This window comes from Ambystoma mexicanum, chromosome 9 (genome assembly GCF_040938575.1).
Source record: "Ambystoma mexicanum isolate Mex_15411 chromosome 9, UKY_AmexF1_1, whole genome shotgun sequence".
Classification (NCBI taxonomy): Eukaryota; Metazoa; Chordata; class Amphibia; order Caudata; family Ambystomatidae; genus Ambystoma; species Ambystoma mexicanum.
Window position 1 is genome coordinate 984,890,719 of NC_090931.1, and position 23,838 is coordinate 984,914,556.

The 23,838-nt window shown below is 44.4% G+C and overlaps 1 protein-coding gene across 3 annotated transcripts in view; it reads left to right on the forward strand.

Moving 5' to 3' along the window:
• Nucleotides 1-23,838, forward strand: part of ITGA6 (integrin subunit alpha 6) — a 328,225-nt gene that overhangs the window by 168,692 nt on the left and 135,695 nt on the right. For 2 of the 3 annotated variants that reach the window (XM_069616220.1, XM_069616221.1), the window contains exons 4-6: nucleotides 3,178-3,442; nucleotides 5,765-5,914; nucleotides 10,066-10,279. In XM_069616220.1, coding sequence (XP_069472321.1) covers nucleotides 3,178-3,442; nucleotides 5,765-5,914; nucleotides 10,066-10,279 — 629 coding nt within the window. Of the gene's footprint in view, nucleotides 1-3,177; nucleotides 3,443-5,764; nucleotides 5,915-8,388; nucleotides 8,509-10,065; nucleotides 10,280-23,838 lie in introns of all 3 variants that reach the window. The other variant, XM_069616222.1, reaches the window with a different exon arrangement.

The window sequence follows — 23,838 nt, forward strand, 5'->3', positions numbered from 1 at the left end:
ATATAGGACTTTCCTTTGATTCACTTGGCTAAACTGATAGTTTTTGCAGCACGTCCCAAAGTGTCCTCTCCTCTTGCATTTATTGCAGATCGCCTTCCGTCCTGGACACACCACCGAAGAAGCAAAGTGAGTCGCACTTGCGCACCTATAGCACAATCTCTCATCCTTTTTATCTTCTTTTTGTGTCGTATCTTGATTCCTTCTTTCTTCCATACTGCTCCTCTCCTTCTGTTTGTTCCTTCCCTTCCTTCTGTTCTTCCCTTCATTCACCTTCAATACTTCCGGCTTGGCTTCTTTAGCGTCTCCTCCTTCAGACTTCGATAACTTAGCTATACATGCCAAAGAATGTTCTACGCGTTTGGCCAAGTCCAATACCTCGTCCAAACTCGGCTCGTCCTTCAACCACAGTTCCTCGCGTATCTTATTTGACCGACAATGCGTCATGAATTGATCGCGGATGTGTTCGTCAAAACTCCCTTGAAATTTACAATTCAGAGCCAGGTGACGGAGGGCAGTTACATAATCTTCTACAGATTCCCCTTGAGCTTGCATCCGCATGCGGAAATTGTAACGCTCTAAGATCGTGCTTCTTTTTGGGTTGAAGTGTTTGTCAAGTTTCATTAAAGCTGACTCGAAATCATTCAGTTCATCCCCGCTTCCATCACTAGGCAAATGAGGGAGAGTCTCAAAAATTCTTTGGCCTTCATAACCCAGAAAATGAAGCAATAACGCTAATTTCCTTTCGCTGGAGTATGCTGTTCCCCCTGCCGCCTTCATATAATGCATAAAACCCTTGCGCCATTGGGGCCAAGCAATCTTTGCCGCCCCCGGCGTGGGCATAAATGTGGGTGGTCCCGATATGCCAGGTAAAGCTGCCATGTTTCAAAGTCACAATTCTATTTAAGCGCCACTAACCTAAACCTCGTGCGCTTACTGTCACTGTAATCCCCTTTTTTTTTTTTTTTTTTTTTTCACTGCCTCTCTATTACGTGTGATACGGTAAATGAGATGCCACCTCCTGATGCAACCTGTCCCTCTGTACTGATCAATACGGTAGCTTTATCTTTTCTCAGTTTCTTCCTGTCTGACACACGCAAACTTCAGGCACTTACTTGACGCAGCCGCAGGGGTACGGTGGCCGCTCTACGCCTAGGAACAGCGGAGCAAACTTCCTCGCCCCCCCGCTTCGCCGACGGTGCCTGGCCTGCACGTTCCTCGCCGTCACACAGTTTATGGAGCTGGGACCTCTCAGCGCCGTGAGGACACGGCGTAACTCGCTGCGACTCGCGGCACCTGCTGGCTGGGGCTGCGGCAGGGAACAGCAGAGTGACCCCCCCCCGCTTCAGTGGTACGTGGGAGCACCACTCCAATAAGGAGCCGCACGGCGGTCGCGATGTCTGCAACGCCGGGGCCGCTCAACGCACGGAGGAAGCGGAGCAGCCCACAGCGACTCGCAGCTCCTGCTGGCTGGTACGGGGCCGTCACTCCTTCTCCAACGAACTCTGGGGCAGCACCGACCGTCCCACTCCACGCCTGGGTCCTCGGCGTCTTCCTGTCGTCCGCGCTGGGGCCGCTCAACGCACAGTGATGCGGAGCAGCCCACGGCGAACCGCGGCTTCTGCTGTCGGTGGTGGACCGACCGTCCCACTCCACGCCAGGGGCCCACGACGTCTTCCTGTCGTCCGCGCTGGGGCCGCTCGACGCACCGTGATGCGGAGCAGCCCACGGCGAACCGCAGCTTCTGCTGTCAGTGGTGAGAGCGCCACTCCTTTTCGCCCGGACGGGGCCTTTCGCCGACCTCCAGGAGTAAAACAGGCTCGGCTGGCTGGCTGCTGGGGGTCTCCTTTCGCCTACCTGCTGTGGCCAACACATCCCATCCTCGTCGCCATTGTTATGATGATGCAGGCGCAGTCAGGTAGGATATATTAAAGGTTTAATATGATTTATACAGAGGGAGAAGACCCCCAACAAATAGAGATTCCTCTCCTCCAGCTACTTCTCCAACTGACAACATTAGAACCCTCAGATACTCCCAAACAAGAACTCACTCACCAACACTCCATGACATCATACATGGGATTAGCACACAGGAAGGAAACATAATGAAGGACATTCTCCCCTTATATTTTATGAGTCTCTACAACAGTAAGAGGAGTGTTAGGCTTCATAGCGGGAATGAGGGAAGTATATAGAATATAGGGAACAATGGCGCTATGCAAAAAGTTAGTTAGTGAGTTAGTGGTCCGGAGCGAAAGGTGAACTCGTTCCTTCTTGCCTCCTTATCCAAGGGCCTCCTTCAAGAGCAAACATTTCCTTTTTGTAAAGCAAAGTTGGTTGTTACCAGAACAAGTGCTATATGGGAACTTCGAATTTTGGCTTGGTGGGAAAACCATACTGTCATTTAACATGATGAAACGAAGCTTACGTCACATCTGAGTAAATGTCCTTTTTTTAATGCGAAAAAAACATGGGTTTAGAAAGACCGCTTGGAGCGGGCTTTCTAAATCCATTGCACTCTTCTCCTGCATGCAAGTGTGCCCAGGGGCTGACTGGCGCAGCCAGCAATTGGAGCTGCGGGAGTAAGAGGTAAGTATGTTTTGTGTGTGTGGGAGAGAGTGGGGAATATTTGTGGTGGGGAAAAGAGGAGTCAGGGGAGTGGGTAAATGTCAGTGTGTTTGCGTGTCTGCAGTGGTGGAGGGTGAGGGGGAATGTGTTGGGTGGGGAATGGAGGTGGTGGGGGGTGAAAGGGAGGGTTCGGGGTGAGATCTGGATCGTCTTCCCGGGAGATTGGAGGCGTGCGGGGGTGAAACCAACTCCCACAATGTGATATGTCTGCATTTTCTTTAAGGCCACAGAAAATTGGCCGAAATAAATGTGTGTATATAATTTTTTTTCTTGTGTGTGTGTGTGTGTGCTTGGCCTTTAAAATGCAGAAATATAACTGTAAAAGTAGTGCGGTTGCATGGTGTGTGGAAGGCTTTGTTTTTGGTTTTAGGGTCTGTTGAACGAGGTGTTTTTAAGTTTGGGGCAGAAACCCAGTTTCCTTTTGCATTTCTAAGATCTACTTTCCCTTACCAACCCACCTCCCATTGTTCGAGAAAATCCGTTTTGCAACGGACCTACATTATGCTATGAATGAGTGAGACATTGAAAAGCCTAAATCCATTTGTTTTGCAGACCTGTGCACACCGATACGAAAGGAGAGAGAACGTGAACACGGAAATGGAGTCCCGTTACATCATCGGGAAATGCTTTGTGCTGAGTCAGGAGCTGACCATCACGTTGGACGACGATATGGTGGAAGGGGACGATTGGAATTTCTGCAGTGGCCGACTGATGACGAATGAGCAGTTCGGGTCTTGTCAACAAGGTGTAGCGGCCACATTCACTAAAGATTTTCATTACATTGTGTTTGGAGCGCCAGGGTCGTATAATTGGAAAGGTAAGCCTTCCCCGCAATTCTTCAAGGATATCCCATTAAGAATCTTTAGGTTTTTTTTCATGTAGTCTGGCAAGTTTTAAGAAAGCATAAAAGAGCTTGGATGTTCAGGTCTGATTGGGTTCTCTGTAATTCTATTTGGTTTTCTCTTGAAAGGCCCGCGTATGATCTCCAGCATTACTTTAGTCGTTCGCTTCATGACTGCCATTGCTGCGGCATGTGCAGCATGTCCAGACGCCCTAGAGATGGTCCAGGCCAATAAGGATTATTCTGGGCTCTCCTGGCATGCTTGCGTCATTATAGATGCCCCCTCAGTCAACCAAAAATGCATACGCTGAATTGCAGGGGAGGTGGGGGCGGGCGACGACATGTGATGCCACATATAACTTGTGGCTAGACAGTAACTAAGTCCCCACTTTGGTTATAGCCTGTTCATGCAACCTACATCACATAAGCCCCCCAACCCCCTTTACACTAAGTGTGCAGTTTAGCGACAACGCAGAACAAGACCAACCAAAAGAGAACATGGATGCAGACTGGCTGATAATGCTGGAACCTGCCTTTTAATAATGGCCACAGAAAAGTCTCCTGTGACATGGTAAGTGGCGGGTTGGTACCCTAGATCCTGCAAAATGAATGTTATTTGGAGCATTGCACGTTTCATTGAAATGATATGTCGGGGATTATAAAACCATTTTTGTGGCAGGTTAATGAAGTTTTCTTGGGCATCGGATCTCGTCCAGAAAGTTCTCTTTGTGGAACAAGTAGCTTCTACACACAGTAGCATATCACAACTCTGTCTGTGAGATGCAAATTGTAGTTTGTCTACTTTATACTCCAATTGTACACTAGATGTACACAACGAGAAAACTGGGTACCAGGTAATTGAGTGCTCAGGTCAAACTGCTCTACTTTTAAAAGTAAATCAAAGGACTGCCACACACTCATACTCCTCACTGGTCTACTGCAGTTTTATGGGCAAGGAAATTTGGGGGTGGGGTGTTGCGAGGGGAGGAGAGTTTTTATGAAGGAGGTTAGAAAGAGGTTCGAGGGTTTGAACTTGAAATCTGGTGCACAGTGTAATAAGTGGGAAGTTCACCCTGCAGGACAAGCCGACAAAGTGGAGGTAGCTCAATGAGTACCACTGCATGATTGCAGCATAGGGGAGGGGGGAAGGATATGAAGGGAGAGAACATTGTGTTCTACTGAAATAAATGACCTGGAACATTTAGTGACTAAGACCAGCTGAAGAACAGGAAATTGGGCCAATAGGACCAAGGAGTAGGCTTTGAAACACAAAAGGAGATGGAACTGGTAAGGTGAAGTGAAGGTGGCGTAATTGGAAACTGAACAGTAATTGAACATATCTGCTCCGTGCTGCCAAGTGGGTGCAGCCTGACATTTTGCAAATGGTTTGGGGGTGGAAAATGCGAGTGTATACACTGTATGGGAATGAGACCCGTAGACCAAACCTTTGACACTGCTGTGGGGGCCGTGATCTTCCCTGTCTGTCCTGCCACTGGCCAATCACTGTACGCATGGCAGGCTGGCTTAAGCTTGAATGCAAACTTCTCCAGATGGTGGTAGAAAAACTGGTTGTGAGCCGTTTCTTTCGGGATTATCCAAAATAGAAATACTTTTGAATGAAAAATGGGAAAATGTTATTACTGTGGCTTTAAATAGTCCCCACCCAAGTTAGTGCTCATTTTGCTGCACTGTGATTCGCAACATGGAGACATCATACCTGTTTTGTGTCTGTTACATCGTTCACTTCACCCGTTTCAAAACCATACGATGGGAACCATTGAAGAGAGCCTTGCCAAAAAGGTTCTCCTTGCAGGAACGCCCCAGTGTAGGCCTTGTTTGTGGGCATTTCTTGCCATTTCAGAGAAATTTCAAGCCAGGATAAAGGGGATGCGGACTCGGGACACTATAAAATCTTCCCAGCATCTACTTGGTGATTTTTCTGCTAGTTCATGCGCTCTGGGGTGCGTTGCCGGGACGTATTGTTCTCCATGCCTTCTCAGCCACAGCCCACACCAAGCAGAGGGGTTGGAGGGGCGTGGCGAGATGCTACATTTATGTTCTCGTATCTGAATCCTATATTGTCCTGAGATAACCTCCACTTCTATTTTGCAAACCCATGTTTTTCAAATTGTTTTTGTTTGCATTTTCATAGGGTATTAATAATGTTAATGGCTGGGGAGGCACCTACTCCAGTTGGAGACCCATTTAAATGTCTTTCATTCACGTTGATCATTCGAATTTCATTTCCTTCCTTTGTTGTTTTTTTGTTTTACTTCATTTCCATTTTCATTCCCTCAGGGGTGGTCCGTGCAGAGCAAAAGAATGCCACTCTGGATAACATGCTCCTCACTGAGGACGGGGACTTTCAGGAGGACGGACCATACGAAACAGGCGGTGAAAAGGCCAGAAATGAGAATCTAATTCCGGTGTCCGCTAACAGTTACTTAGGTAGGCCTGGGAAGCGATGAATGTTCACACCTGTTTACACTTTCAGAGCCGCCTGGTAAGCCCTGGGTTGTGGACATCTGTTGGTTTGCATTGTATATACCACCCAGTGTCAGGGTTGGTTAATCTCCCTTACACCCCATTAAAATCCATTAAACTTATTAAAATAAATTGAGGTGTGCACCTAGGTAACCAGGGAATAAGCCCGGGGTATGCAGCACTGTACTATCATTTGGCCTGCCCTACACAGAGTAGTGGCACACGCTGGGAAGGCCCATCGCACAGCTTCTGAGAATTGAGGAATGGCCAGGGAAATTGCAGCTAGGCCTTTGCAACTGCAGCGACTCTTGCAGCAATGCCTTTCATGTGTAGGAAGAACTGGAGTGAAGGCTGCATGTGCTGCGCGAATGGATGATCCATGGCTGAAATGGATAGCATGTGTGTAATGGGTTCCCAAATACTTTAAGGATCCATCTAGGCGTTGCAGTAAATGTTGTAGACTGCACACTAGTTCCCAGGAGCCTGCCGGAGTTGTGGCATAGGGTAAATGCTATGCACATTTAGCCTGAGTCATGAGATGTGCAATTGACATCGAACCCTGGCCACATTGGGAAATATAAAAAGAAGACTAGGGCCCTCATTACGATACTGGCGCTAAACCATGGCGCTATTAGCACCATGGTTGGTGCCGGTATCGTAATGAGTCCGCCAATGTTCAATGGGGAATTACCACCCCATTCCAAGGTTGGCGGGGCGCTAATTCCCCATTGAACATTGGCCCTTCCCCATTCCCATTTTTGCCCCATAGGGCTCAATGGGACTGGGGAAGGCGTTAAGTACGGTACTGCAAATTGCGGTACCGTACTTACCTCGAGAGTCCCTTTGCGGGTCCCTACTTTAACGGCTGGTCTAGACCAGCCGTTCAGGTCGGGTCCTGCAAAGGGACCTCGTAGTAAGGCGCTAAGTGGATAACGGCGCCGCAGCCTTTTACAGCGCCGTTAACCACTTAGTGCCAGGGTCGTAATGAGGCCCTAGAACCGTAAAATGGAGCAACAGGTCTATTGCAAATGGCTGCATGTAGATTGGCATCCTATGTGCATATATCGTAATATTTCCATCTCCATTTTTATCGGGAAAACCTACCAACCTGTATATACTCTGCTTTATGACACAAAGGAGTTTGTGAACCATTCCTTATAGCAAAATTATGCAATATGGAGACTGCATAAAAAGTTAAATGCTTTTTCACAAGTGTGACATTCTGCTGGCTTGCACAAAGTTCCTTCCTGAAGAAAGAAAAAAAAACTGCTATTGCTCCCCAGCCCCGACCCCCAACTTCTATGTCAGACGAGCCTATCCCCCTACTGGACCATTGTCATAAAGCTTCAGTCACCGCTTCCCGAGTTGCTGCACCAATTCCCCAAGCACCTGTTGGATCTTTCTTGACTCCAGCAACTTCGCCCAGTGTTCTTGTCATCAGCCTTGGCACTGGTGGCGGTCACCTACACAGCTGTACCTAACTTGGACAGCTCTGTATACAGGCTGCCAGAGGAAACCATTAGGTTCAAGTGAAACACCACAGAGATCTGCTCTGACTCCAGTTTAGTAGCTCCTTATCACAATAAATACTAGCTTTCTTTTTAGGTTTATTCAGTTGGTTGACACTGAATCTAGCCAACACTGTATTTGTGAACTGTTTCTCGAACATTTAGTGACTCTTGCAGAGGTCCCTACCCTAAATGCGTGTATCCTGAACTCCTCGAACATAATGCATTTCCATTCCTTCTAAATCTATATGAAGGGTGTGGTTTGATGTATACCATGTGGACACCCCCTTATTGTGTGTTTTTAATGCATGTTGCTTGCACCTTTTACCACCCTGCTCCCCTCTTGACAGTTGACTTTGCTGCTAGATTTGGGCATATAGAGGGAAGCCCTGCAAACCAAGTGTGGATGGATCATCCCAAGCTATATATATCGGGGTTTATAAAAGTCCTTCTGGGACTCCTTTTTGCCTCTGTTCCTCAGCCAAGTTTTCTGCGCAACTTGGTGGGTGGACAGCCGGTTGAGCAGACATTTTGCATTGCATATTCTGAGGGGAGTGATATTGTCCGGAGAGGAAGGGGGGGATGTGAAATATTATCAAAGACAATGATTGGGGATCCTTAGGCTTGTATTGCTGCTTCCATTTTCAGATCTCTGGAGAAAGATGCAAACGCTCCCTAAAGCCACCCTAGATCCAAACATGTTATGTTCTTCGGCAGGAAACTGCGTATGGTCATCAACAGTTCGATCGAATGCTCAGCTATTGTGAAGAAAAGCTTTTGATGGTGTGTGGTGTTTCAGGAGAGTAAATGAACAGCACCCTTTTAAATAAAAATAACAAAATGCTGAGTTGTGTCTTCTGTTATGCCAGCAAAGTGTATCTCGTGATTAATGTGCGATGTTATGTCTTTTCCCCTTCGGCGTATAACTAGGTCTCCTTTTTTTGACCACTGTCTCCACTACTGCTCACGATCAGTTTTTATATAAGACCAAGCCTCCCAATGGAAGAGTGCAGAACTCTTCCTCACGTGTCGGGATGAATAGCTACCTAGGTTTGTGACCATGTCCCCCCAGCCGGTCATGCCTTATCCCCGTCATCATTTTCCCATACTTCAGCATTCTGCCATGTTATTTCCCCTCATTAAGAAGTATCGAAGACCTGCGTTACTCTGTGATCCGCCATCTACTCCTGCATTAGTTGCATTTTAAAAAGACTTCACTGAAACATTTTTTTAAATGTATTTGTTTTATACAGTTTAAGCGGCAGTGGGGACGATTGAAAGTATAATAGTCACTTCCTGATTTCAGTGCCGGTCACGTGCTTACCACTAAAGTGTGACGTCTAGCACATGACCAGGTTTCAAATGGCACCTCTGGCCAATGCACCAGTTAAAGGCTCGTACAGTCTTGGGAACCTCCAGGAAGAAAACCTGTCTGTTTTGACTCTGGCTTGCTTGGTCCGAGACCGATTTTGAAAAGAATTGCTAAAAGTGGATGTTGATCATCTATCCCATAAAGCACTTTAAATAGACGTGCTTTATGCTTACAGAGATTATTTATTCTAAATCCCCCCATATTTGAGTATTAAATATTTATTTCAGTAATACGACTCGCTATATTTTCATGTTCCTCATGGCTGCTGTCCACGGCATGTTCACATATTTTACAGCTAAAGTGTTCCATTGTTGCATGTTGCTTGAACTGCACGTATGACTGTGACATGCAAATCTAGTCATTGGTTTAATTTGTATTGTTGCTGTCCCCAGTGAATGGTGTATTTGTGTTTATTTTGAACACATAAGAGAACTTTAACAAGAGGCTCTGTACACTAGAATGTATGGATGACTGGGCATTCCGCTATCTGGGTACCTTACAGCAGTAGAAGAGTAGCAGTGGCAGATACATTGACCAGGCGTTGTAGAGAGACAAGTGAGGGGGGATCAGACTAGCGATACAGGTATAAAACATAACTGTACAGTAATGTGCACCATAAAGTCTGTGGATAACCCCAAGGCTCCATTAACAAGGTGTTCTAGTTGGGCATCACCCCAATTTGAATCTGTTCCACAGTCTCTGGTCACTGTTTAATTTTCTACCAGACACTACCTAATTCTGGATCACTTCCAACACTGGATTACATTTTCAAGCAATGAACAAATAACCTCCACCTTGATTCAGTGACAGGCAGACTAGAATATCTAAAGGACAGCTAGGGTCTCTGGACCTGTACCTTGTCTTAGTTAATGGAGAATTGGGGAAATGGGGGAACCTAATACAAGGCCAGCAGAGAAGATGGTCGTTATAGGAAGGGCAAATATATTGACAATCGCATGTATACAGTTTAAAAACCCTAAATTTGATTTCACTCAACCATAAGTACATCACTATAAATTGGCATTTTAGAAAACCGCTATGGAAAAACGTATTCGTCCTCTTATGTTTATTATCTCATATGTTACCAAAGTCTGTAGCTTAGGACTGATACTTAAGAATGAAAAATGCAAATTGTGGGACAATTAATGGATTTATGAGTTGATGTGTATCAATGACCAAGGAGTAATAGAGTTCTTAATCCGATATTAAGATGCCATGGTATTGCCATTCTGCAGGTTTCTCCTTGGACACTGGTAAAGGTATCACTTCACAGAATGAGATGACGTTTGTTTCTGGCGCACCAAGATCGAACCACAGTGGAGCAGTTGTACTTTTCAAGAAAGACACAGCGACTCATCGATCACTTTCAGCTGAGCATATATTTGAAGGGGAGGGTCTGGCCTCCTCATTTGGGTATGACGTGGCAGTAGTAGACCTCAACAGCGATGGGTAAGGTTATTCATTTTTTTTTCTTCTTAATTTGTTTTGTCTATTGGGTCAGCAAGGTTTGTGGACACGGGTGAATGTAAACGTGATGTCGTCACCAGATTAACTTTAACCGATTAGTATGAGAATTAATCTTTATATGTAAAGCTGAATGTCTGTCTGTATTTGTCCGGCTATACAAATCCACACCGTTGAGCCCACTGCTACCAGATTATGCATGGATTCCTCATTTGTCTGTGGTAAGATTGCAGTCTTTGGATGTAAAAAGTGTACTTCGCAGACACCCTCATTTACTGATGCTGTCCCGTTTCACTACTGTAGGTACTAGAAGGAGGCATGTTGGTTATTCCTTTAAAATGTATTACTACTGTATACAGTTTGAAAGTGTTTATTAAAGCATTTTTAAAGGGAATAAAAAATACTTTTGTTTTTATCACGCCACTCCAAATATGGGAAATGGCAAGGTTACAGTTTACTTTCATTCATGAGAAGAGAGTGCAATCAATCTTTCTTGGACATTTTCTCAAATGTCCTGAAGCTATTAAGTGACTGAAACATGCTGCACAAAAAAACAAACCTCACTTGGAAAAGCTCCATCTGATGCAAAGCGAAAATCAATATCAAGAGCTTCTGAAACACAGCAACAAACGGCCGCATAACTTGCCAACCATAGGACAAGAGCAGTTTTGTCCAGGGCAAATGAGACACCACTCGATCAGGGCACTGGCAATGCCGGGTACCCCAGCTATGTTTAATGTAGGTGTGCAGTCAGATAAAAGCTGAGTTGACCCCAGATGAGCTTGCATGTCGAGGCATTAGTCATTTATTTATGAGGAAGAGACAATCTGTGAAAATTCTCTGCAGGATCGAAGTATTTCACTAACGTTTACACTTCTTGAACTTCAGTGTTTTACGGCTTCCTTACAAGACTATCTCCAGTCTCATGGTGGGACACCAGACGGTAGAGGCACAACATTATGCACATTTGACCAGTCCTCTCCCACCAAGCAGAAGCTGCAAATCATCAACTGGTTGAAAACGTTGGTGTTGCGTCAATTGTTATGTTGACTGTCGTTTCTAAAGCTCCAAGGCAGGGGTCGGCAACGTTTCGGCTCTTAAGTTCTGGACTAATGCTCCCATCATCCCTAACCAGCATAGCCAATAGCCAGATATCATGGGAATTGTAGTCCGAAGCGTCTGGAGAGCCAAAGGTTGCAGACCCTTGCTCTAAGGGACCGTAAGTGTCAGTGCATTGAAGTGTAAAACGGATAGTAGAACATACCGGTTCTACGTGATTTCAACGATATCATTTACAGAGAGGTAGGTCATAACAAAACTATAATAACAAAAAAATGTTTTTAAAATTGTATTTTATTTGGGGGGGTTCCCCAAACCTCCCATTTCCCTATGCTTCTAACCCTTCCCTTGCCCACCCCAATATATATTTTAAGTCATTGTTTTTCGTTATTATAGTTTTCGCTATGACTTATCTCTTTGTAAGTGTTCTCGTTATAATCACTGGATACCGAACATAACCTCAAGGCTTATGAAGTACTGTGAAAAAACATACAACTGCTAGATTAGCAAGGTCTTTAAATGTGTGTTAAAAATGGATACATTTTCATTAAAGCAAAGCACATATGCAAGTGAATTCCCAAAAATGGCACTTAGCACTGCAAAGGATTGACCTCACACTAGTACAGTGAGCAAACAAGCATTGGAAACTGGATAACCTAAATACAGAGGAGCCCGACTATAAAGGCACTTATGGATGAGGACTGCACAATTGAATAAAATGTGTGTAGTAACTGGAAGCCAGCTTGACTTTGTAGCAATTGGAGTTTGTTACTGAACATCCAACCCATAATGAATGGCAGTGGTCCAGTTTTTAACGTACTAGGACTCTGGCAATGTGACTTAAATGTACTTGTGTAAGAAAAGACTGCATTTTCCTGAGTAAGCAAAGATATGTTTTTGAGCTAATAAGTGAATGTGTGCGGTCATATCCAGAAGAGGAATACAAAAATTAGGGGTCTCGGTTTACAATCTTAAAATGAGGCTTCCCTAGGTTTTTTGGATTGCATTTTGTTCTAGACAGCCTTGTTTGTTTCAGTTGTATTTAGACTCTGCCAATTATGGTCCATCCACTGTTTGATTACTGTATGGAGTTGACTTTTACATCATCTTCAATAACCTAATTCTAGAATTTTTCTAAAAAAAAAGCAGGGTCCTTGTTGATGCTTGTGAAATGAGAGAAAATGACTTCCCCCTTATGGGGTTTCACTCATTCATTTTGGCATGACCCACCCCACACTCTCCTAAATGCCATTACCCCACCCCTATTGTAATCCAATCTTCACAATTACAATTGTTCCCTGCCTAAGGAAATGTCTTGCTCACTGCCAAACCCCTCCGCTGGCTGGCAGTGGATGATGGAATTAACTTCAAGGTGGCTTGCCTGATTTTTAAGAGCTTAAAGGGTCTTGCTCCATCATATTTAGCGGATAAACTTTGTTGGCACCAACCATCTAGGGTGCTATGGTCGGGGGGCTTATTCTCATTGCAAATTCCTCGATCTCGCTGAGTCACAAGGCAAGACGGGCAATTTTACTGTATATGGCCCAAAGCTGTGGAACAGCATCCCCAGAGAAATCTGAGCCCTTGAGTCTCCATCAGTTTCTACGAAAATCAGAATATTTTATTTCAAAATGTGCACAGCGTGAATTGAGCACCCTACTCCTTCAACTTTTGCTAGGAAGCCATTCTGGAGCCCTGTGACCCTCTCCTGAATTCTTAAATCCTGTTACTTTAAAGCTGCCTCTTTAAATCAGCACCGATTTGCTTTTGTTCTCTTTAGCATTAGTCCATCTAAAATTGGCTGCTCCCTCCTTGTGGTGAATGGAATGATATGGTCTGGCATTTATAACGCGCCTATACACAAGTGTTGAACATCTGACTCTGCTACCTCTGTGATTGGACAGTACCTGGTTACTTCCTCCAATTTGGAGCACCGAAGGCGCAAGCCAGCCCACTCAATAAAGGCCCACCAAGTCAGGCTCCTGTCTTTGCCTGGATGGGCCGAGCAGGGCCCGGAGAGCCAGAATTCTACACCTTATTCTATGCCTCAATTTTTAAAAATCCATACTATGTGTGTATAGTAAAATCTATGTGCCACTCTCCCATTGTAATTTTATTCCTGCTGGGTTTCACTTATTCTACCCTTATTCAATCTATTGGGCCCCCTAGTGAGTTTAGCCAGAACTGTGCAATGCTTCCATTCCTCCCTCATTTTGTGAGTTTAACCTCTGCCCTACTATGGCTCTTTCCTCTCTATGTTCTCAAACTACTACACTTCCCATTGCAGACACGTATGTCTGTGCTTCCTCGGTTTTCACTGATATCCTTTTCTCAGTCCCTTCTCCTGATCTCTGGTCTCCCCATCTCATCTCTACTCTCTCTCCATCCTCACGCTCCTCTATTAACGGTGGCACCAAGTGGGAAGTCCGCGTTGCTGGCTTTGCATCCTCTCGTTGCTTTAATGTCCATCACACTGGCACCATTCTGATTCAGGGTCCACAACCCAACCTCCTTCTCTTTGACCGCATCTTGCCTGCTCTCATTACCTTCCTTGGCCTGTAGCTCCCCCTCCTACTCATACTCTGCCTCCTCTGAATGGTGTACCACGCCCCTGTACCCCAGCTCAGAAAACCTTCAAAAGCGCTGACCACCTCCACCTGGCCACTCTTCACGCCCGCTCAGCCAACAAGCACTCATCTGACATATATCTCCGTCTTGAAGAAATTGACCTCCACAGTCTCACCCTTACCAAGACTTGGTTCAATGCCAGCTCAGTCACTGCCTTTGACTCCCTCCTCCCTGACTGCTTTAAGATTCTCCAAGCCTCGACCCCACTGCACTGGCAGAGGGGTTGCTTTCATCTTCCCTGAGTGGGTTCTTGCTTCCATCTTACCTACCCAGACCTATTCCTCTTTTGAAAGCCTGGTTTGCAAGTTGGTCATATCTCCCTCCTCCACCCTGACCATTGCTACCATCTACTGGCCTCCAGACACCCACCTCCCTTTTCCTCTCTGAATGGGCTGACCTCTGCTCTGAATATTCACAAGGCATAATAGGTTTGTCCACCCTCCCTCTTTTCTCCTCTGATCTTAAATATTGTCTTATGTATTTCCATCTCCCCTGCCCTACATGTCTGAAGCCACATCAAACCCACCTAATTTACATGGGAACATGCATTGGCCAGTGTCATCTTTGTTTTGCAGTACTTCATGTGGATATTAAAGCTGCTTACTCTTTCTTTTGTCCTTTTTATGGAATGCCGACTCTACACTCCTGTGGCAATCAAGATCACCCTGGTGCACTCTCTTAACAGCAGAATCCAAAGTGTGGGAGCAGCTGGGTAATGCAGATCATGCACAGCCTGAGCTGAAAATGCATCCAACCTCCACACCTCAATAGCCACCCCCTTTAAGTTCCTAACTGGCCTCGAACACCCAGGCAGCCCAGTTAATACCATTGCTTCCATAGAAGCCACAGCTCCACCATCATTTAAGAGTGCCCTTAATTCCATCCAACTTTTCTTTTTCTAAAACCTGACTTCCCAGGATTTTTGGAGTAAGTGTGAGAAGATGTACTGTGCCCTCTCCTGGGCTAACACGGCCCCTTGCAACATCACCTTGATTGAGCTGGCCTGAGGCTCATGCCAATGCATGTTAAGTTAAGAGAGTGCCCACGTTGCCACTTTCTCCTTGGACCAACAATCTGCTGTATGTCTCGTGCTTCTAGTCTATACAGAGAGTGCGCCACTGGATCACTATCCAAGTTTCACATTACATAGCCTATCGGCTGAACAGCCAGCCAACATGACGCCAGGCCTCTAGCAAGACACCATCCAGAAGCTGGGCATGTAATTCAGATGAGCTGCAAGGTGACTTCTGGTGCTGAAATAAACTCTCAACGCGCTTGTACATACACACCTAATTGTGTAGTTAATTGTCAAACACTGTATGCAGCTATACTCCTACAGATTGCACTTACCTTTGGCGCAACAGTCTCCCCGGACCTGCCACCAGAACTATGCCGTGAAGTCTTAATGACTCGCACAGAACTGTGGAGCAACATCCCTATGCCACACAGAGCTGCTGCTTTTACAGCAACACATTCAGTCCCTGCGTAGACTCGGCCCTACATGCATTCCTGTGACACTTCCAGCCGCAGTTGTGCACTTCGAACACACATCTACACTGTAACATTCTTGCAGCGCATCCTGCCCCCTCCTGTACACAACGCTGATGATCCTGTGTAATTTGGCCTTGATGTGCCCAACTTGTATGTATTTCCTCATTTGTCAAAATGTGACGTTTGTTATGCTTCGGGTTTTATTATACCGCAGTATGCAAGTATGTTTTGATTCTGTATCCTATGTTAATGATACTATGCTACGGTAAGTTCTGCATTGCTATGTTATAGCAGGCTATGTGATGTCCTGTTTGGTTACGCTACTCTCTGATGATGGTAGGCTAAGTGATGTTATGTGATTTTTGTATTGTGTGAATTTTATACCCGTCTTCAGTGTATGCATTCCCTGTAATTTGTTAGGCTAAGATCCATCTGACACACAGAACTGATCAGGCCTGCACACTTGGACAGCTCACTCCCCTACAAACGAGTGTGCACCGCGATTCTGGTTATCTCATTTGCGTGCACGAATCTTAGGAAGAAGGTTAAGAGGGTTTTACACGGGTAAAATAGAATGATGCTCAAATAGTCAGTGCCGCACAGTATACGCTGTACACCATTACTCCGCAAGATGGCCGCCTGCTTTTTCTGTTACACAGAATCGCGGCGCGCACTTGTTTTTTGCCCTCGCCATGGCAAACCGAATGGTTATCTGTAACCCGCAGTGTCGCAAGTGCTGTTTCTTCGAGCGGCTTAGCGCGATCCAGGAAACTTCTGTTAATTCTCTCGTATGATCGTGTACATCGTGTAAGCAGTATCCGATACTGATCTGAATAGAATGTTTCTTAGTTATACGTCCACTTTATCACTTTGATACTGATATTTGATATACTTTTGACACAGATTACGAGTGAGCGAGATATTTGACAGCACATGATCCGTGTGTTTTACCTGCAGGTTAGTGATCTTATCTGGTTGGTCTGGACCGCCCCACACTGGGTTATCACAGCGCATGGGTGTAATTGATAGTGTACATTAGGTTTGTTACACTTTAATTTTATGGGAGCACACCTCACCTGAACTACATTTGAGAACCAGTAGCTTTAGCAGTTTTAAGGCTATGGTATTTGTCTAGTGTCCAAGTCCCTAAAAGCGAAATACAAGACTTAAGCAGCAATAGTAATCAGAAAACGGGAAATGAGGCTGTGTATTTCAGTAGATGTTTTGCTAGACACATTTCTTTCTTCTTTTTTTCTTATATTTTTTCTTGTGTTTCTTATATGTTGTGTTCCGTGTATGTTTGTCATGTGGTCCAACGGTTTGATGATGTTACTAACTAATGCTGAAAATGTACTTGTGCAGTTTACTACGCACCTGGTTATTGCAATATTATTGTTTGACTGTTATCAGATGAGAAATATAGACCCTGAAGAAGGACAAGTTCTAGACCCTGAAGAAGGACAAGTTCGGTCCGAAATACATTGGTCTGACCTAGCATCTGCCCTATCATTGTGACTAAATTAAAGGATACAAATTTGTCGACCTTATCAACTTTTTTCTACAAAGAAAATAAACCACTACAAATATCCCAAAACTGTTTGAGACCACATAGTGGTCGTTGGGGTGGGCAACCCACACGGAACGCTATTGAGCCTAGGTCTTTTTGTTCACCTTCATTAATTTGAGTGCCCAGCACAGAGGCACTTCTTCGTGGGTCTGCACCCCACTTACATTGCATTACTATCCGTCTTTGATAGACCAAATTAGAAGTCCAGTACTTCAAACGCACCGTGCCAGCTCCATATATAAAGATAAGCATAGATTAGAAGGCTTCTCTGATCCTGGTTCTGCGAGCAATGAGTCCCTGGGAGTTCTAGATCTGGTGGCTGCTCCTTTTTAAATGGATTTTCCTAGACCATTAATTATGGGTTCGCGGGGAGCAATCCACATCTAGGTTCGCTCGGATTTCATGGGCTGTGCAAACCTTTTACATTTATGGCTAACTATCTTCCCTAAAGAAAAGGGCTTGTTCATTCCATGTAATTGTAGCAGTGCGCGAGGACCGTCCCATCTCAACACTGATGCATGGAAATAATGTGATGCAACTCTGGGTTTTCTTTATTTGGGGGGGGGGGTGGCATGGCCCTGCATCTCTGGCTAAACTCTTCCTGTTTGTGTGTGGGAGTCGTTAGTAGAAAATGTCGGACAAAATGCTGAATGTGCATTTTGTCCTCATTCAGCATGTAAGAAAATGCCAAATCCCATTGTTCCCCGCTCCCCATGTTCAGTATGATGGGATTCAGGGGCTGCAGGGGTGTCCCCCGCTTCAGGCGCGAGGAGAAAAGAGGACCCTGCGGTTGTGAAACCGCTGCAGGGAGAAGTAAGCGTAGAGCTATGGAAGTGAGGAGGCGGAAGGAACAGGTATGTGGGGTACCAGGGATAAAGGGTAGTGGCTACTTTTTAACGTGGGACCGGGTGCTCCATGTGAGCACCGCGTATTGTGTACTTTGCGTTTTTTCAGTTTGATGACTTTTTCTGCCTCGGTTTTTTTTTTTAATTCAGAAATTTCTGCCCCAACATTTTCATGTATATCCGTGGAAGTCATGACTGATTTTGTATCTTAGTAAGTCATAAGCGGGTTCATAACTATGTGATGAAAAGCTTCTCAAAATAATTACCAGTGCCTATAATTGATCAGAGCTTTCCAGCATCAGATTCTTGTTTCACGGTGGAGCTGGGCCAGCTTGATAAATGCTTGCTTCCAGAAAGAACACAACACAAGTGATTCCAGGTGCGACACTGTAATAGCTTACTATATAGTCAAATGTTCACTGATTTGTGGTGTTTTTTAAAATTGCTGCTTTTCCTATGGTCATACAAAAATTGCAATTATCCGCAGATAAGTGCATCCCTTCCATTCATTTATGAAAGAAGTTATGCGTAAAGAACGCTGACAAACATCCTTTCCAAAGGGGGAGCCCTACTCAAAGGGAATGTGTTGTAGACAAATCACAATATATATGCTTTGTAGTCATTTATTGCTCAAAATTCATTATAAAATATCCATTTATAGAGAAACCACACACAGCACAATGACATTTCATATTTTAAAAAACAATTTTGAGGATACATCTAGAAAAAACACCTATCATATAAAAAAAACAGTGACCGCATTTCACCCATCCTTTACTCACATCCACTTTCATCCACATTCATACCGTGCAAAAAGTCGCAATTCTAATCGCTCTATTCTAGAAGTAGAACATCCATCTGTTAGGACTCGAATGTTATTATATGATTACAAAGGCCTATTTGACACTAAAACATTTTTTTTACTTTTTTTCCTTTTTTCACATGGTTAAACGAGACAAATGTTCATAAGGAACTTAATCATGAACATGTTGTTAATTGCCTATATATACTCTACACAGACTCAAAGAGGCCCAACTCCACAAGGTGGGCTCTATGGTGTTGTCTACTCGAGTTTCGGGCACCACAATAGACATATACGGTTTCATCTGGTACACCTCATCAGGACATATACATTGTTAGATACCAAAAAAAACATCAGTTCATATCAACATAGTTCAATTTGATATGTAATGCATGTCATCTAGGTGTTCAAAATATAACTTCTTTCTATTTTCATACATAGTTTCATACTTCGGTCGGTCACACTGTGTTTCTGTGGGAGTCTCCACAGCGGAGGACAAAGAGGAGTGGCTGGATCGAGAAAGGGCACCCTGGGGGCCAAAGCGTTGTCAATTAGATGTACTTCGTGTACTGAATCCGTGCTGGCTGGCAATGCCTGCCGGAACTTCCCTCTTCAGCCGTTTATTTCCACCTTCTGGCTATAGTCCATTCCTTTCAGGTTGGTGTCACCCTGCCCCAAGTTTGTTCAGCGCGAATGTTGCCTCCACAGGGTGTTTTCTATGTCCATCCAAGTGGATCTCGCCTCGCCTTAGTGGGTCCTTATTACGTATGCCCAAAGGGAATTTTTCTCCTAGCCTTGGTTCATGCGGCCCCCCGCCACTCGTACATGGTTTTCCTCCAGAGTCTGCCGATCTCTGTTCTTTACCTATGGTGCCAGAAGTTAGTTCTGCAGTCCAAGTCCCTTATTGATGTCGAGGCCTTTGGCAGCGCCCAACTGCAGATTTATTGTGGGCAACCGGAAGAAAAGGTGTTGCAGTGAGTCACTTACATACAGCTTTTGATGAAGTCCTGTAAAAAGCTGCTTTAAACTTGCTTCTGCTAAGGGACATCATGTTTACTCTAAAACCATTTCCTGAAGGACAAGATTGCCCTAATCAAGACAAGAACAAGGCTGGCCAGATGTTTTAATGAGCAATAGCCCACATAGGAGCCCTAATCAAAACCTAATCCAGATCAGAGCTCTGCAGCCAGGCTGTTGGCCTAAGAAGATGCAAAAGAAGAGTAAACTTACTAGAAGTTACAAGAACTGTACTTACTCATTTGGGCAATCCACTCCTGACCAAAAGATGCCTGAAACGTACAGGCTGAAGGGCTCTTTCATGAGCAGACTGTGTTCTGTCAGTCTTCTTCTGACCTTTCATCAACAATCTAATCACATGGCCTTAACAAAAATCTTAGAAATTATCCTTTTATATGAAGGATTTTAACTTTAATTTCCTAGTATTCTTTGGTAGCCAAGTGCCCGAAGACCCAGTTGGTGTGTTTGCACTGCTCAAAAATAATGCAGTCCAGAATTAATTAATTCAAGCACCAATAATATGCATGAAAGTTATTTTTGCTTGGGACCTGTCCTGATCTTTACGAGGTAATAAATCTGGTCGGTTTCAGACAAACCACTGGATTTAATTTAATATTTCCAGATGTGTGTGTATACTTATTTTTATTTTACAGTTTTGGTTATGAAAATCTGGAATTTAGCCTTTAGCCTTTGGGAGTTTTGCAGATTTCCAGACACTTTTCCTAAAAAACCTAAAAATGATTACATTTTCTATTCTTGAAAACCAGACCTTGACTGCGATATCCTATAAAACGACGGGCCCATCTTTGACTTTAATTTCTAAGAGAAAATACATTTAAGTTTTGAACATTCCAACCAAACTTTGCCCTCCCCATGGTCTTTGATAACATCTTAACTGCCACTGACAGAGGTGTACTGTTAACCAAATGTTATTTCCAGTCTGTGATGTTTGATGGACTTGAGCAATTTGTACGGCTGGCCAATATTAAAACAGATGTTGGTGTATCACTGGTTTGTGATGGCTCTACCTTTTCTAGTTTGGTCCAGTCCAGATTGAGAGCCAGTCCTATCCATCTGTGTTGGGGAGAATTCTCATTTCAGTTATAATTCCCTTCAACCTTAGAGAACCCCAGCTCTTTTGCTGGATTTAAGGACTTTTTAATTTGTAGCCTGGAGTGAGTGAAAACTTTTTTTACTCTCGTGTGTTTTGGCCTGATTCGGATTATGTTTCCTCTGTTTTTGGAGTCTGACAAACTCCATAGGCATCTACTTCTTTGTGGTAAAACACAGCACCTATAGTGCAGTGGCACTCAGAAATCCTTTACATTTCTCATAAGGTTTAAATACCGTTTTTCTTGTGTGAAATACCTTCCCAAGAATAGTAAAGCAAAATTGACTCTACTTACCCTTTTCTCTTTGTAGGTCCAGCTCACACCATCCTATGCTGAGTGCTGGTGGGTTACTTAGTAGCCCCTTATCCTACCTACTCATGTGACATTTTTTGTATGTTACCCTCACTACTTTAAATGGCTTGTGGCAGTGGTTTAATTTTCCTACCATGTGCTTTTCTACCGCAGACTGAATCCTCAGCTGCAGTATAGCACCCAAGGGGTGACCATTTCGTCAAAAATGCCCCAGTCTTTTCTTTTTTCGCCGTTTTCTAGTTGTGAGGCCTTTCTTGGGTTTTACTCTGCGTGCCAAGCCAGGTTTGAGCCCTTTGTTCATTTCTCCTTTGGCGGGCTTCAGTCCTGAAACCTGACTCTGACTCCAGTGTGTCTGCAAGGGCAGGAAGTGAGGTATGTTCCAGAAACTCCCCTGTCCTTTGGCTCTACGAGTGCCTGAATGCAAACAGTCCTTATTGGCTTGCTGTCCTTCCAGGACAGCCACCCTGCTATTTGAGTGATATGAATGAGAGACACCGGTTTAAAAGGCAAGGGTTTTCGGACTAGAGTCAGAGTCGACCACTGGGAAGAACACCGGTCGAAGAAACCATGAAGAAAACTTGCTACATCCTCCTGGACCTTTGACTTGCCTGGTGAAGCGCTGTTGCTGTGCTGAAACTCCTTTTTATGATCAAAGAGCAAAGCTGCGGAAGGGATGACTTCTTCTCTTGGGTTAGTGGGACCAACTAACCCAGAGACGAGCTCCACTGGACCATCTTCCCCGACTGGCTGTACTTCCTTGCTGCTGCAGGAACAGAGTGCCAGGGGCCGAGAAATCTATAGTCTAGTGCAACATCTGCAATCCAGCCAGAAGCTCAAGGAGTCTCCTAAGGACCCTCCAGAAGCAGGACGACAGAGCTCGAGTCCCCTCACCAGCGTGCAGGACTCGAGGAGTGAAGGAAGCCCAACCAGTATCCAAGATCCGCGGTGGTGCTGTTTACTGCATGCTGAAATTGCAAAGTGCTGCTGATCCGAAAAGGGCCTGTAGCTATCACTGACCTCCAAATTGCAGCCACAGTAGTCCTCCAGACGTCTTCCTCTTGTCCCTGCGACTGAGGCTCAGGAACCCAGGATCTGCATCGCTGCAACCGATCAGAGGCCAGCTGGACCACTCTTCTTCAAACCAAAGGTACTGTTCAGACTTGGGATACTTGCCTCATTGTCTTTTGCTTTGCTCTTCTCATTTGTGGCTTGCAGTGGCTACTTTTGCTCGAGTTGATTTCAGCTCTGCTTTCCACAAGTGTAACCGCTTGTGACCCTACAAGTGATTTCTACAAAAACTCTCAAACTGTGTGCAGACACTTCTAGTCCATTGACTTTGATATTTTCTGTGTCTCAGAGGTGATAACTTGTGTTTAGACTGTTATTGCTGGGAAAGGTATTGTCTAGACTTCATTGGAGGATTTAAGTATACTCACATGCCATGAGAAACAGTCTAACCTTTTTCCTTCCGTTAACCTTTCCTTTCTGCAACCTCAGAATCTGCAAAGTGTACTAGTGATCTATAAATGCCAGTACTGTCCTTGTGAATGAAGTCCCTTCCGGGTGTAGGAAGTGTGTAAAAAGCATCTCTAAACAGTATCTACTAAAATTATGCTGATTCTGGAAAAGTATTTTAAAGTATATTTTGAGTTACACATCTTGCCCTTTTTAAAGAACACTTATTTAAAAATTGATGTTAAATAACTATTTATAACTGAAACCGTGAGTACAAGTGTAACTTGGCTCCTTGTATTTGCAAATTTCATTGCTACAGCTCACATTTACCCCTCTTGAAATAGGTCTGGCTGCTCAGTCACACTGCCAACTTGTGTAGTACAGCCCTATACCAAAAGGTGGGTTACCTAATACCAAACAGACCAGTGTTGTGTACTCTCACTCAGTGTTACTACATCAATTATTGCCTAACAATCTGTTCAGGCTTGTGTTGTCCCCCATGGGTCAACACTGTTGCGCATCCTGTTAAAGGGGAAATATGACCTCCACTTTGTCATACAACATGATTTTCCGGTTGCCCTCCTCCTGAGTGTATACTGACTGAACTAGCCACATGTTCACTGCAGCAAACTGGGCTTTGAATTTTATCTTCAACTTAGCTCCTACATACATGTTTTCTAATGTGCTTTTTGTGTTCATACCGAAAAAAGACTAGGAAATGAGGAATTAGAACTATTACAACTCCCACAATGTCCTTGTACCCAATTCTTGCCTGAGCTTCCTGGCTTTAAAGACTGTTAGCAGACATGTTTCCTTAGCATCTGTCAATTTGTTTGACACATTTTGACACCCTTTGGGAGCCAGTTTAAGACAGCCAAACCAATTTCTCTATATTCAATTAACAGGCAGAGATGGTGTAGGGGTTACAACACTGTACTCACAGGTTCAACCTCCTAATTACAACTTTCACCATGATGATTTGTGTTCATTCAGTATGGTGCTACTTTTTAAATATTTTTAAAGAAATGGCCTATCCTACTAATAACCCAGTCATTTCTATGGATGCTAAACACAAATACAACCAAAATGATGCCTCATTGGCCAAGAACTGCTTTAAAGGTTGTTAAGTTCAGTCTGGGTGATTTAAAGCACCTGTTGGCATTGCTAATTTGTAACCTTGTAAAGTTATCTAAACTGTTAAGTCCTCTATTTGGCCATCCTGATTACGCTCTCCCTAAACCTGGGGGGGGCACGAA